At 50.2% G+C, this 13,189-nt stretch overlaps 1 protein-coding gene across 3 annotated transcripts in view; it reads left to right on the forward strand.

The window, feature by feature from the left end:
• TMEM154 (transmembrane protein 154) overlaps positions 1-8,177 on the forward strand; it is a 34,362-nt gene extending 26,185 nt beyond the window's left edge. For all 3 annotated transcript variants that reach the window (XM_033161085.1, XM_033161084.1, XM_033161086.1), the window contains exon 6: positions 7,973-8,177. In XM_033161085.1, the coding sequence (XP_033016976.1) occupies positions 7,973-7,988 (16 nt within the window). In that variant the 3' untranslated portion in view covers positions 7,989-8,177. The remainder of the gene's footprint in view (positions 1-7,972) is intronic.
• Positions 8,178-13,189: the final 5,012 nt, after the last annotated feature.

Raw genomic sequence — 13,189 nt, forward strand, 5'->3', positions numbered from 1 at the left:
TTGAAATCACTCGCCTTTGCTGCATTTCCAAGATGCTGGAATAAAATGTGGAATGGTCTCTCTGGAAAGCTGGCTGTGTAAATCAGTGGTGAGCAAACTTCAGGCTTGAGGGATCTCTTTTATTTTTACAGGAACCAGTGAGATCAGCCAACCAGAGCCAGTGCAAAATAGCATCAGGGGACAGAGCCTGATTCAAACAGTGTTTTGTGGGAGGAAGGACAGCAATTGACTACCACACCTCATAAGCATCTTGAGTTACTACAGATTAGGGATTCTAAAGAGAAACCTCTAAAGCTAGTCTGTGGGGCTGCATTAAGCCATGGTCAAAGGAAACCAATACAAGTGGTACCTCGGGTTAAGAACCTAATTCGTTCTGGAGGTCTGTTCTTAACCTGAAACTGTTCTTAACCTGAGGTACCACTTTAGCTAATGGGGCCCCTCACTGCCACTGCGCCACCAGAGCACGATTTCTGTTCTTATCCTGAAGCAAAGTTCTTAACCTGAAGCGTTATTTCTGGGTTAGTGGAGTCTGTAACCTGAAGCGTCTGTAACCTGAGGTACCACTGTAAATGCTAATATTTTACAGGTGAGGAACATAGAAAGGGGGTTACTTGAAGATTTTACTTGCTATTGTTAAACCACTGGAAGTCAAAAAGCTTTTTTGTGCTGGCCCCAAGGGTTTGTCCATGAAGCGAGGTCCAAGTCCAGTCCTGGGTCTAGGGGTCCAAAGGAGGTCAATCCGGCAGGGAGCAAGGCAGGGAGCAGGTCAAGGTCCAAGGCAGGTTCAGGCACAAGGTTGCAGGTTGAGCACACGCTTGCAACTAAGTTGCTCACGCAACTTGGGCTGGGTCTGGCTGGCTTTTATCTGGCCCTATGCTTAGGGCGGTCCCGATCCTCCGGAGACTCGCCTCTCCTCCGGGCCTGGAGGCGAGCACTCCTCCTGCAGACACTTAACTCCCTTCGCCTCTCTGCCCTGAGCCTCTGTAGCTCAGGAGAGGCTGGTGGGTTACTGGACCCAGGGGATGCCTCAGCTACCTCTGAAGAGGCTGGGAGTGGAGCACCTGCAGGCAATGGGTCCTCCCTCCCATCAGGAGCCAGAGCAGACTCTGCTGATGCCTGCACCTGGGGATCCAGCACAGGTGGGGATCCTTCAGGCTCAAGCCCTGGCCCCGGCTCAGCTGGTTCTGGAGGCGGGGAATCCTGTGCAGGCTGGGATCCCTCAGGTTCAGCATCAGAGTCTGACTCCCAGGCCATCACACCATCCCCCCTCCCAGGCCTCCCCCTCAACCGAGGGGCCGGACCAGGCTTGCTGGGGTAAGCTGCATGGAAATCACGGAGGCAGGCAGGTGCGTGGACGTTTCCCGCTGGTTCCCATGAACGATCCTCAGGCCCATACCCCTTCCAGTCGATGAGGTATTGGAGCTTCCCCCTGCGGTATCGTGAGTCGAGAATGCGCTCCACCTCGTACTCAGGCTCCCCCTCAACCAAAACTGGCTGCGGTCGTGGATTGTCCGGGTGGAACTCGTCGGGCGGGGCGACTGGACTAAGTAGGGACCGGTGGAATACTGGGTGAACCTTGAGCGATGGAGGTAACTGGAGGCGAAACGCCACCGGCGACACCTGCGCAGTGATGGTGAATGGGCCGGCAAACCGTGCATCCAGCTTTCGTGAGGGCCGAGAAGGATGCAGGTGACGGGTAGAGAGCCACACCCGATCGCCAACATGGAGTTCTGGCCCCTCCTGACGATGTCGGTCAGCCTGGGCCTTGTATGCGTCCTTGGCCTGGCGCAGTTGCTCCATCAATAATTGTTGCTGGGACTGAAGCTCCTGAAGCCAGTCTGTCACTGCGGGGACCGCGGAAGCTGGCAGCACGTCCGGGAACAAACGTGGATGGTAGCCGTAGGAGGCCTGGAACGGGGTCTGCTGGGTGGAGGCGTGCACTGCATTGTTGTAGGCGAACTCCGCCAATGGCAAGTGATCGACCCAGTCATCCTGCTGAAAGCTGCAGTAACACCGGAGGTACTGCTCCAGCACCGCATTTGCCCTTTCCGTCTGGCCATCGGTCTGCGGGTGGTGGGCCGAAGATAGACAGACCTCCGTCCCAAGGGTCTGGTGCAGGGCTCGCCAGAAGTGGGATGTGAACTGGACGCCGCGGTCAGAAACCACACGCTCGGGCAGGCCATGCAGGCGGAAGATGTGCTGCAAGTACAGCTGAGCCGTTTCCTTAGCTGTGGGTATGGACGGGCAGGGGGCACAGTGCACCATCTTAGTGAAATGGTCCGTGAAAACCAGGAGGCAGGTACAGTGACGAGATGGGGGCAAGTCCACCACAAAGTCCAGCGAGACCGTGTGCCAGGGACGCGGTGGGACTGGTAATGGCTGGAGCAGACCGGGGGGTCGCCCGGTAGGACCCTTGGCCCGCCGGCAGACATCGCAACCAGCAACATAGCGTGCCACATCAGCCTTCAGGCGGGGCCACCAGAACTCCCGGCTTACCAGATGGGTGGTCCGGTACCGCCCAAAGTGCCCTGCTGCTGGGGCATCGTGGGACATCTGGAGAACCTCAGCCCGCAATGGTCCTGGTGGGATGTATAGACGACCCTGGTGCAGCAGTAGGCCCTGGTGCAGGGCCAGCCCCGGATATCGAGGGCATGACCCATCAGACAGTTCCCGAAGCCGTTCCTGTGCCCAAGCATCGACCCGTTGCTGTTCTCGCACCCGAGCCTGCAGCAGCTTGGCCTCCTGAGTGGCCAGGAATGCGGCTGGTGGTAAGATAGTTGTCGGTACTGCCTGCTGTACAGTGTCTGCGACGTCCTCAGGTTTCCGGGACAGGGCATCCGCTTTCCGGTTTTGGGAGCTAGGGATGTAGCGGATCCGGAACTGGAACCGGGAGAAAAACAGCGCCCACCGGATCTGCCTTTGGTTCAACTTGCGGGTGGTCTGGAGGTACTCCAGATTCCGGTGGTCCGTTCTCACTTCCACCGGGTGTCGTGCCCCCTCCAGATGATGGCGCCAGACCTCAAAGGCCACCTTGATGGCCAGTAGTTCCCGCTCCCACACGGTATAGTTACGCTCCGCCGGAAGGAGCTGCCGGGAGTAGTAAGCGCAGGGTAACAGTGGCGCATCGGGTCCGTGTTGCTGAGACAGGATGGCACCGAGAGCCGTACTGGAGGCATCAGTCTCCACCACGAAGGGACGAGAGGGATCAGGGTGCTGTAAAATCGGCGCCCTCTGGAAACAGGCTTTCAACCCCTGAAATGCCACTTCAGCCTCCTCATCCCAGGAGAAGGGCGTCTTGGGGCGCAGCAGTCGGGTTAATGGGGTGGTGCGATGAGCATAATCTGCAATGAAGGTCCGGTAATAGTTGGCGAACCCTAGGAACCGCTGTAAGTCCTTGCGGTTCCGGGGCGCTGCCCACTCTCGAACCGCAGCCACCTTCCCAGGGTCCATCTGCACCCCGTCAGGGGAGAGTCGGTGTCCAAGGAAGTCCACTGACCGCTGGTGGAACTCGCACTTGCTGAGCTTGGCGTACAGGCGGTGCTCCCGCAAGCGCTGCAACACGGACCGAACATGACTCTCGTGACGGGCTGGGTCACGGGAATAAATCAGAATATCATCTAGGTACACCACCACGTATTTGTCTAGCAAGTCCTGGAACACGTGGTTGATGTACCGTTGAAACACGGCGGGCGCGTTGCATAATCCGAACGGCATAACCAGGTATTCAAACTGCCCATACCGGGTCCCGAATGCAGTCTTCCACTCGTCCCCAGCACGGATCCGAATCAAGTTGTAGGCCCCTCGGAGGTCCAGTTTGGTGAACATCTGCGCCCCCTGCACCCGCTCCAGCAATTCTGCAATAAGGGGCAAGGGGTACCGGTCTGGGATGGTGATCTTATTCAGGGCCCGGTAGTCATGGCAGAGGCGAAGCTCCCCACACTTCTTCTTAACGAAGAGTACAGGAGCGGCAGTGGGTGAGGTAGAGGGTCTAATGAACCCACGTTCCAGGTTCTTGCGAAGGAAGTCCTGCAAGGCTTCACGCTCTGGCTCCGAAAGAGAATATAGGCGGCTCACAGGCAGGGGCGCCCCAGGCTGTAGGTCTATGCCGCAGTCGAAGGACCGATGAGGCGGCAGCTTGTCTGCTCCCTGTTCCTCGAACACGTCTAAATAGTCCTGGTACACGGCAGGGAGCGTTGACACAGCCTGCCCCATGGGGGCAGCTGCTACTAACTCGGACTGAGCACGGGAACCCGGGTCTGGGAAGCGTACAGTCCGATTGACCCAGTCGATCTGAACATTGTGTGACTCCAGCCAGTCCATCCCAAGCACCAGGGGAAACCGGGGCATGGTGGCAATGTCCAGGGTTCGCACCTCCCGGTGCTGCTGGTAGCACAGGACCAAGGGCTGGGTCTCCCGAGTAACAGCGCCCGAGCGTAGGAGCCGTCCGTCAATTGCCTCCACCTGTACTGGTTCCGGCTTGTTCTGAAGCGGCACCTGATGCTGAGTGGCGAAGGCAGAGTCCATATAGGAGCGGGTTGCCCCCGAATCCACCAGAGCGTGGGTGAGAATCCAGGGCCCACCGGGGGGGTATAGACGCACCGGTATCATGAGGTGTTGCAATTCCACTGGTGAGGGCCCATCATGCGATGCTTGGGTCCCCAGGTAGCCTGGGCCATCGGCTACTGGGGTTGGCAGTTTTCCCTGCGGCTGGCGTTTCTCAGGGCAGGTTCGGGCGTAGTGTCCACTCCCACCGCAGTAGAGACACAGGTTCCCCTCCCGACGCCGAGTCTTTTCCGAGGGGGAGAGGCGAGGCCGCGCTGCCCCGAGCTGCATCGGCTCCTCCAATGACTCAGCTCTGGCCACGGAACTGCAGGGAAGCACCGGCGCCGGGAGCCCGGAGTGCCGGCGGCCCCGGGCCTGGCGACGGTCCTCCAACCGATCGTCTATCTGCAGACTCCGTTGGATGAGGGCATCCAGTGTGGCAGGGCGATCCAACGTGGCCAGCTGATCCAGTATCTCGTCTGAAAGTCCCTCGAGATACTGGTCCCGCAGGGCAGAGTCGTTCCAGGTCAAGTCCTGCGCCAGCAGCCGAAATTCCGTGGCGTAGGTGGCCACTGTGGACTTGCCCTGTTTCAACCGCCGAATTGCCCGATTGGCTTGACTCCCCTTCTGAGGGTTGGCGAACGTGGTTTCCAGATGATTGCAAAACCCCGTATAGTCTGTCAGCAAGGGGGAGTCTTGCCGGAGCAGCGGCAACGCCCACTTGGCCGCCTGGTCCTTCAGCAAGCTGATCAGGAAGTGCACCTTGGTGCGGTCGTCAGGGAAATCCCGAGCTCGCCCCTGAATATACAGCTTGGCCTGGGCGAGAAACATGGGAAAGCTGGCTGGGGACCCATCAAATTTCTCTGGCAGGGCCACTGGGTACTTGCCAGGAGCTGGGGCGGCGGCCCCAGGAGCCGGTAGGGCATCCAAACGCTGCTGAAGCGCCGTAACCGCATTGCTAAGCTGCTGCACGGTGTGGGTCAAGGCCTGGTTCTCCTGGGCCAATGCCACTAGCGCAGCCGCCTGGTCAGCCATGGCTACTAGTTCCTCCCGAACGCACCCCAGCGAAGGGGGAGTGCGGGTGTGGCGTGAGCAAACTGTGCTGGCCCCAAGGGTTTGTCCATGAAGCGAGGTCCAAGTCCAGTCCTGGGTCTAGGGGTCCAAAGGAGGTCAATCCGGCGGGGAGCAAGGCAGGGAGCAGGTCAAGGTCCAAGGCAGGTTCAGGCACAAGGTTGCAGGTTGAGCACACGCTTGCAACTAAGTTGCTCACGCAACTTGGGCTGGGTCTGGCTGGCTTTTATCTGGCCCTATGCTTAGGGCGGTCCCGATCCTCCGGAGACTCGCCTCTCCTCCGGGCCTGGAGGCGAGCACTCCTCCTGCAGACACTTAACTCCCTTCGCCTCTCTGCCCTGAGCCTCTGTAGCTCAGGAGAGGCTGGTGGGTTACTGGACCCAGGGGATGCCTCAGCTTCCTCTGAAGAGGCTGGGAGTGGAGCACCTGCAGGCAATGGGTCCTCCCTCCCATCAGGAGCCAGAGCAGACTCTGCTGATGCCTGCACCTGGGGATCCAGCACAGGTGGGGATCCTTCAGGCTCAAGCCCTGGCCCCGGCTCAGCTGGTTCTGGAGGCGGGGAATCCTGTGCAGGCTGGGATCCCTCAGGTTCAGCATCAGAGTCTGACTCCCAGGCCATCACATTTTTACTGTGACTCACACAGAGTCTTTGCCCATCCCTTCTGTAAATAAAAGAGTGATGTGGATTTCTGGGAGGGAGGGAGGGGGAAAGAATCACTTTGACCACTAGGTGGCTCTACTTTATTATTAATCATGACAATAGCATAGGCTTGTGTCCTTTATGATATGCTACTTGAAATTAGATATGTTTTGCTAAGGGAAAAGGCATAGAGAGCTTCAGGTGACAACCAACACCCCAAGAGAATTAAAGCGTGTGATGCGAGAACAAAGGTGTCTAATCAAGTGCCCTGAGGACACTTCAGTGGACATTTCCTCCACGGTAATTTGCTACAGTTCAGTGTAAGCCAGGCATAGGCAACCTTCGGCTCTCCAGATGTTTTGGCCTACAACTCCCATGATCTCTAGCTAACAGGACCAGTGGTCAGGGATGATGGGAATTGTAGTCCGAAACATCTGGAGAGCCGAAGGTTGCCTATGCCTGGTGTAAGCAGTCAGAAGATTTTCTTCACGCAGATAGTCTTTTTTGTAGCAATCAATCAGTAAGATTGGGGAAGTGGGGAATCTGCCAGCAAAGGTTCTCAAAACGTTACAATCTCATCCAATTGATTCTGTGGTGGGAATGAATTTTGGGATTGTTCTGGTTTGTGGGACCTACTTTTGCATTTTACAAGAAACACCCCCCCCCCCAGGTTATCCAGATGCAGAATAAATGACTGAGGGAAGCAAAGTCGGGTGCAACATGGTGGTTCATAAGTGTGACTTGTGATGGAAACCATTTCACACACACACACACACACACACACCATCTTGCTGTGTGGACCAGGCTGTAATGCCCCTCCTTGACTTATCTTCTTGTTATCACCACTCACCCCAACGGGTGAGTGAGGCATCCCAGGCCTGCTGGCCAATTGCCTGGGGGTGGTGGCACCAAAGAAACTGTTACAGATAGTGAAATCGCGAGGACCAAGAAGGCAGAAAGGGACCTGTGGTATAAAGAAAGCAAGGAACGGTAGAGAAAGTGCAGGAAGGAAGCTGGCAGGAGAAGATCATCAGTCACTCAGCACATGAAATCAAAGACTTTGCAGGCAATAGATTCTTGAAGGAAATCCCATGCTAATTACATTGCACCACAGATCCACAGAGATTGTGAGTTCTGAGCTGGCCCATAATCAATCTTGGTTTCTTCTGGTTATCGGCAAGGGAACAGATCAGAGATTGGCAACAACAACAGCAGCAACAACAACAACAACAACAACAACAACAACAACAACAACAACAGATCAGGATATGGGGTTGTTGTTTTTCATTGTGCCAACGTGTGTTGCATTGAGAGTGTGTAAACATACAAATTTCAGTTTGGTCTTGACCTAATCATAACACTTTAGCAGAAAATTAACAGCTTTTTTAATTGTGTACAATACTAGGTTCTGTGTAACTCAAACGTTTGTATGCTTGATGCTAGTCCAATAGTAACACGTGCTCTTTCTCATTCTATACATACCGTGTATGGCAATGGAACAATCTAGGCCGGGAGTTTAATAGTTTAAAAATAAAAATGTGAAGGGCAGGGGGCCTAGGGGGGCCAAGAGGGTATATGAAGGCACCCTTGGGTGTCACACTGGGGGGCCCAGGTCTAAGCAAGAACTGACCACATTTAAAAAATTGTGTGTGTTAGGAAAGTACAATGTTCAAATGTGGAAACACCTGCTAATTATTTTATTAAACAATGTTTACACAGTGACTGCGAATCTTGAAATCAAGAAGGCATTATATGGATTGAAGGAAGAAACAACAACAAACCTTACAATTCCTGAGATTTGGGGTGATCTGGATTTGAGTTTCCTTCACCTGAAACAGTCAAGGATGCTAATGCATTTGTCCTTTCCTGCTGCTTCTGTTCTTCATCATGATGACATCAGTTCTGCAAAGCAAAGGTCCTGGGGGGGGGGAAGTCTGCTGAGAAATTCAGAAGGAATAGGAAGAGTATGATCCACTTTCAGACATTTCCCAGAGCAATTCATTCCCCCACCCCCTTTGATCAATCATGTTATTTTGTAAGGTTGCCCATTACACTAATGTTTTTTTTTTATGTACAAAGGACACTGTGTCCTTGGTTCTGAATTTCTTTGCTCCTGTGTGTTTAAATCACAGTTCTGAAATACAATCCAAGGAACTGGCATTTAATTTTCTTTCTGGTAATGATGGTGATACCTCACACAGATTTGAACAGATGAGGGCAACAGAAACGGGCAATCATTTTATAAACGAATGTAGCATGGACATCATTTCAAACAACCAGGAGCTGTCGGAGGATTTGGGACAAGGAAATACTGCAAGAATTTGAAAAGCTTGTACTGTATTGTGTTGATATGGATGATGTCATTATACAGTTGAGTCACTAGATGGTGCTGGACTGGTATCTGAAGGGAGCCAGGAGTTTCCTGTTACTGTTCTTTTTAAAGAGAGATAATAAAGTTCTTTTCCAGCTTCCTACTATATGTCCCCTGAGTCTTCCATGACAGTGTTCTGCTTTTGGTTTCATGGAGACCAAACTTCTCTTGTAAATCTTAGGAGCAGGTTTATCCACCTTGTAATTACCTCCAATGGTGCTTGCCAGTCCTTCCGAGAATATCAGATAGTCTCCTGTCCTAACTTTCTTGAGAGCTGTTTTAAATTGTTTTTATTATTGTTTTTAAGACTGTAACCTTGCCTGGGACCTTAAATAGATAAATAATGCTTCAATAGTGGGATGTTTCCTCTGAATGCTACTTGCTTAGAAGAAATGTAGAGGATTGAACATAACTTTGGACATACCGGACCACGGGGGTGGGGAAGGTGGTGAGTGTCAAGATACCTGGGATGAATAATTTTTACCTTTCCAAATGCCTTCTGCTCCTCCCTAGCTGACAGGAGTGCTAACTTGGTCCCACGTCTGTGGGTGCCATGCAGCGTTCATAGCCCTGGCACTGAAATGTGTGGGCGCCCGGCCCCTTCATGGGGAATTTTGTGGGTGCTTGGGCACCCAGGGCCCCAAGGAGTTGGCACCTATGCTAGCTGACTTAGCATTCCTTTACCTTGAGTTTAGAAAAAGCACCCCTTGCCTTCCTCATACTGGGTCGTCAATGCGATTCTGTAGCAGCTGAGGGTTCCTTTTACAACAGAGAACTTCAGGTGAGTGACTCCACATCTCTGTCTGGGTGGCAAGAAAAGAGAGGGACCCAATTTTGAAAAGCTTCCTTAGCTTGGAATCTATTGCCAGGTGACAACACACTGAGAGTTCCTTGGTATTATTATTATTATTATTATTATTATTATTATTATTATTATTATATCTTGCCCTTGGTCATTCTTGATCCCAAGGTGGGTTGCAAATGTATTTAAAACAATACGTATTGTTTGTAATCATACACAAGAGGAACGGATAAAACCAATGGTCAATTGAATTCCATAAAGCCGACAAATTCCTTGTGTCGTTCCTTAAAAACTCCACCCTGAAAAGCTGAGGAAGTTAAATAAATTTTGAACAGAAGGATAGCACAGTAGTAGCCAGTTGAACTTCTGGAGTGAGGGCATTTCATGTTAAGTGCCCTGTTACTGAGACTCTTTTTTAAAAAAGATTGGCCACCTGGCATGTTTTAAAAATTCCTTGCTTTTGTTTGCTAATTTGCCCCATGTTTTTAAAGTTCAGCATCTATTTATATTCTTTCCATTCATATGCAAATAAGTGCAGACCTTTTTTTGTTATCTGCAAAACTTGGCAGTCCTACACAGAGAGGTGATATGCCACATTACCAGTAAAAAAAAAAAAGGAATACCTTTTCAGGCTCTAAATAAGTCACTACTGATGTGGGCAAAGGTTGCTCCACTTTTTTTATATCACATAGAATCATAGAGTTGGAAGGGACCCTCAAGGGTCATCTAGTCCAACCCCCCCCCCCCACAATGCAATAATATGCAGCTGCCCCATACAGGGATTGAACCTGCAGCCTTGGCGTTGTCAGCACCTTGCTCTAACCAACTGCACTATCTAGCTATCCATTCAACAAGCTATGCTTCCTACCACTCGCTGCTGATATTCATGCAGGTGGTGTGTCTTGAGAATGTGTGTATTGAGTATCCCATCATTATGGTTACTGCTTAATTTTTATATGATCAAGTGCTGGTTGGAATTAGGAAGGTATTTGTTCACAGAATGAGCCAACAAAAATATATCTGCTATTATGCCGTATGCAAGTGACTTCCTACTAGCACAGCACATTTGAGGATGAAGGCACAGAGAACATTAAATGATTAGTGATGCAGATTCCAAAAACCTTACAAGCATGAAGCATCAGAATATCATTTCTGTATCTGTAATAGTTGGTGAGAAGGCTTGCCAGTTTAGCATAATGTGTCAGTGACTGGGTTTTTTGTTTCATTAATTCTGATTATTTGAATTTCTGTCGGCGTCAGGGAATTCATGGACTTATTAGAAGTTTTGGAGTTTGCAGCAAATATTTATGGCTTTGGGGGATTATCAGCATTATCATTTCTAAAAGTAATTATTGGCATAAAAGTTTATGTTGAAACTGTAGACTCCATGTTCTGTTTACAAGAAATACCACTTCTGGTTGTTGTTGTTTTTTTAAATCATTCTGGATAGCAGATTGGATCAATGTACATTTTGGTATGAGCAATTTACCTGTCCCATAAAATTAAGGAAACATATTATTCACACAAAAACCCACCCTGTGTAATAATAGCAAACTGAGTATATGAATAAAAACAAAAACATTCATCTCTCCAAAATGTGTAGCTATAGAGGTTTAACTCACAGGTGTACATTATTAAATGAAAAATGCAAAAATAAAAATAAAAATCGAAAAGTGTGTTGTTGAAATATAGGGATACTAGCTCAGCAGTTTTCTTCTGTAAATAACGGCTTTATTTAAGTGAATAATCTCTCTAATTTCCCTTACAGTGCATCTGTAGAGAGGATGGATTTGTTTTTCAGTGTTTGAGGATTCACAATCCAGAATATGTGCCTACAGATTTGAGGGCAATGCAAGAAGAAGAAGAAGAAGAAGAAGAAGAAGAAGAAGAAGAAGAAGAAGAAGAAGCAGCTAGCAAAAAATGTTATATGGTGTTGAAAAGATTAACAATCCATGGAAAATATATTATTTACTTTTCCCCTTCTTTTTTTTGCACAGCATAAAATGTTCTGCGTAGGTCATGAAATTTGTTGCAAAGGGATATTCCAGAAGAGTATTTCTAAGTTTGTATAATAATAATATATCCTCCTTCTTCTTCTTTGGCGATCCCTTGTAGCCAAGTAAGGTTGTCTTCCATAAACACGGTTTTAACAATGAGTGACTGCGGAGGCCAATTCTGGATCCACGTTTCCTTCCACAGTGGGGACATAGGTTTCTGGGTGGGAGTTGATCACGGTGTGGATTTGCCAAGCATGCCTTCCTCTTAGCACATTTCTCCCTTGTGTCCTGAGTTCGAGTGTCTTCAGAGCCCATGACACCTTTGGTAAAGGCTGTTCTCCAATTGGAGCGCTCGCAGGCAAGTGTTTCCCAATTGTTGGTGTTTATACTACATTTTTTAAAAAATTGCCTTGAGACAGTTTTTAACCCTCTTTTGTTGATCACCAGCACTACGCTTTCCATTTTATATCCTATGCATTTTGGAATAAAGTGTTAAAATCTTGTAATGTTGTCTTTACTTTTGGAAAGGCTTTTTACCTTTCTACTGTTGCTCGTGTGCGCAACTTATGTTGGCGCAGAGAAACTCCAGCCTGTGAGTCAAATATGGCCTTGCCGGGGCCGTATTCTCCCCAAACCACGCCACCCCACCCCACAACTGATATTGTATGTGACACAGTTGTAACAAGAGGAAGCGTTCAAGTTTGCTGCTATGGTTCCTTGGCAAGTGAGGTTTGCAGCTAGCACCAATCAGCAAGCCCCACGGTTACTGAATGAAAGCAACCATTCCCTGCCCAAAGTAGGGCTTGCTATCACAGATTCCCCTTTGAGCAGGGATTGGTTACAGTCAGTCAATCCCTGCAGGTCTTGCTGTCAGCACAAATCAGCTGAATGGAGTTTATTGCAAGCCTTGAAGGAAAATGCTTTCTTTGCCTTTGCAGTATGCTATGGAATCAAATTGTACAGGGGAAAGGAAGGCAGGTTTGCAGCTGCTGCTAGTCAGCAGGAAATGCTTCCTTTGCCCATGTGGTCTGAAATCAAACTTTGCAGGCATAGGAAGTGGGGCTTTGAACCTCTGCTGATCAGCAGCAGCAGCAGCTGCAAGCTCTCTTCCCTTGCCTTTATGTTGTATGACACACAGGCAGGGAGCCCCACCCTTCCATCAAAGTAGTGGGAGTTGAAGGACCTCAGGAGTCAGGTGGGTAGATTCAATTCCTCACCCCCAGCACTTTCAGGTTCACATCTTGTTGCTCTCTTGGTCTATGGGAATTAAGGAACTGTAGCTTCTTCGTGTGCCTCCTTCACATGAGCTCTGGAGGGTGGCAATATGAGAATGGGCCTTTTCTGCTGTGACTCTCCCCAGGGAGGTTTGCCTGGTGCAGGGTTCCCCAAACTTGGGTCTCTAGCTGTTGTTGGACTCCAACTCCCACCATCCCTAGCTAGCAGGACCAGCGGTCAGGGATGATGGGAACTGTAGTCCAAAAGCAGCTGAAGACCCAAGTTTGGGAAACCTTGGCCTGGTGCCTTTATTATACTGTACAGTCAAACCTCGGTTTCCACATGTTTGGCTGCCGAACGTTTCGGAAGCTGAATGTCGAAAACCCGGAAGTGAATGCTTCCATTTTCTAACGCGTCTCAGAAGTTGAATGGCTTATGAGGTGAGTTTTTCACACACACACACCCTGAACTTGCTGTCAGCCCTTTGATCCTCGGTTTTCAAACGTTTTGGAAGTCGAACGGACTTCCGGAATGGATTACATTTGACGACA

Source organism: Lacerta agilis, chromosome 9 (genome assembly GCF_009819535.1).
Source record: "Lacerta agilis isolate rLacAgi1 chromosome 9, rLacAgi1.pri, whole genome shotgun sequence".
Lineage (NCBI taxonomy): Eukaryota > Metazoa > Chordata > Lepidosauria > Squamata > Lacertidae > Lacerta > Lacerta agilis.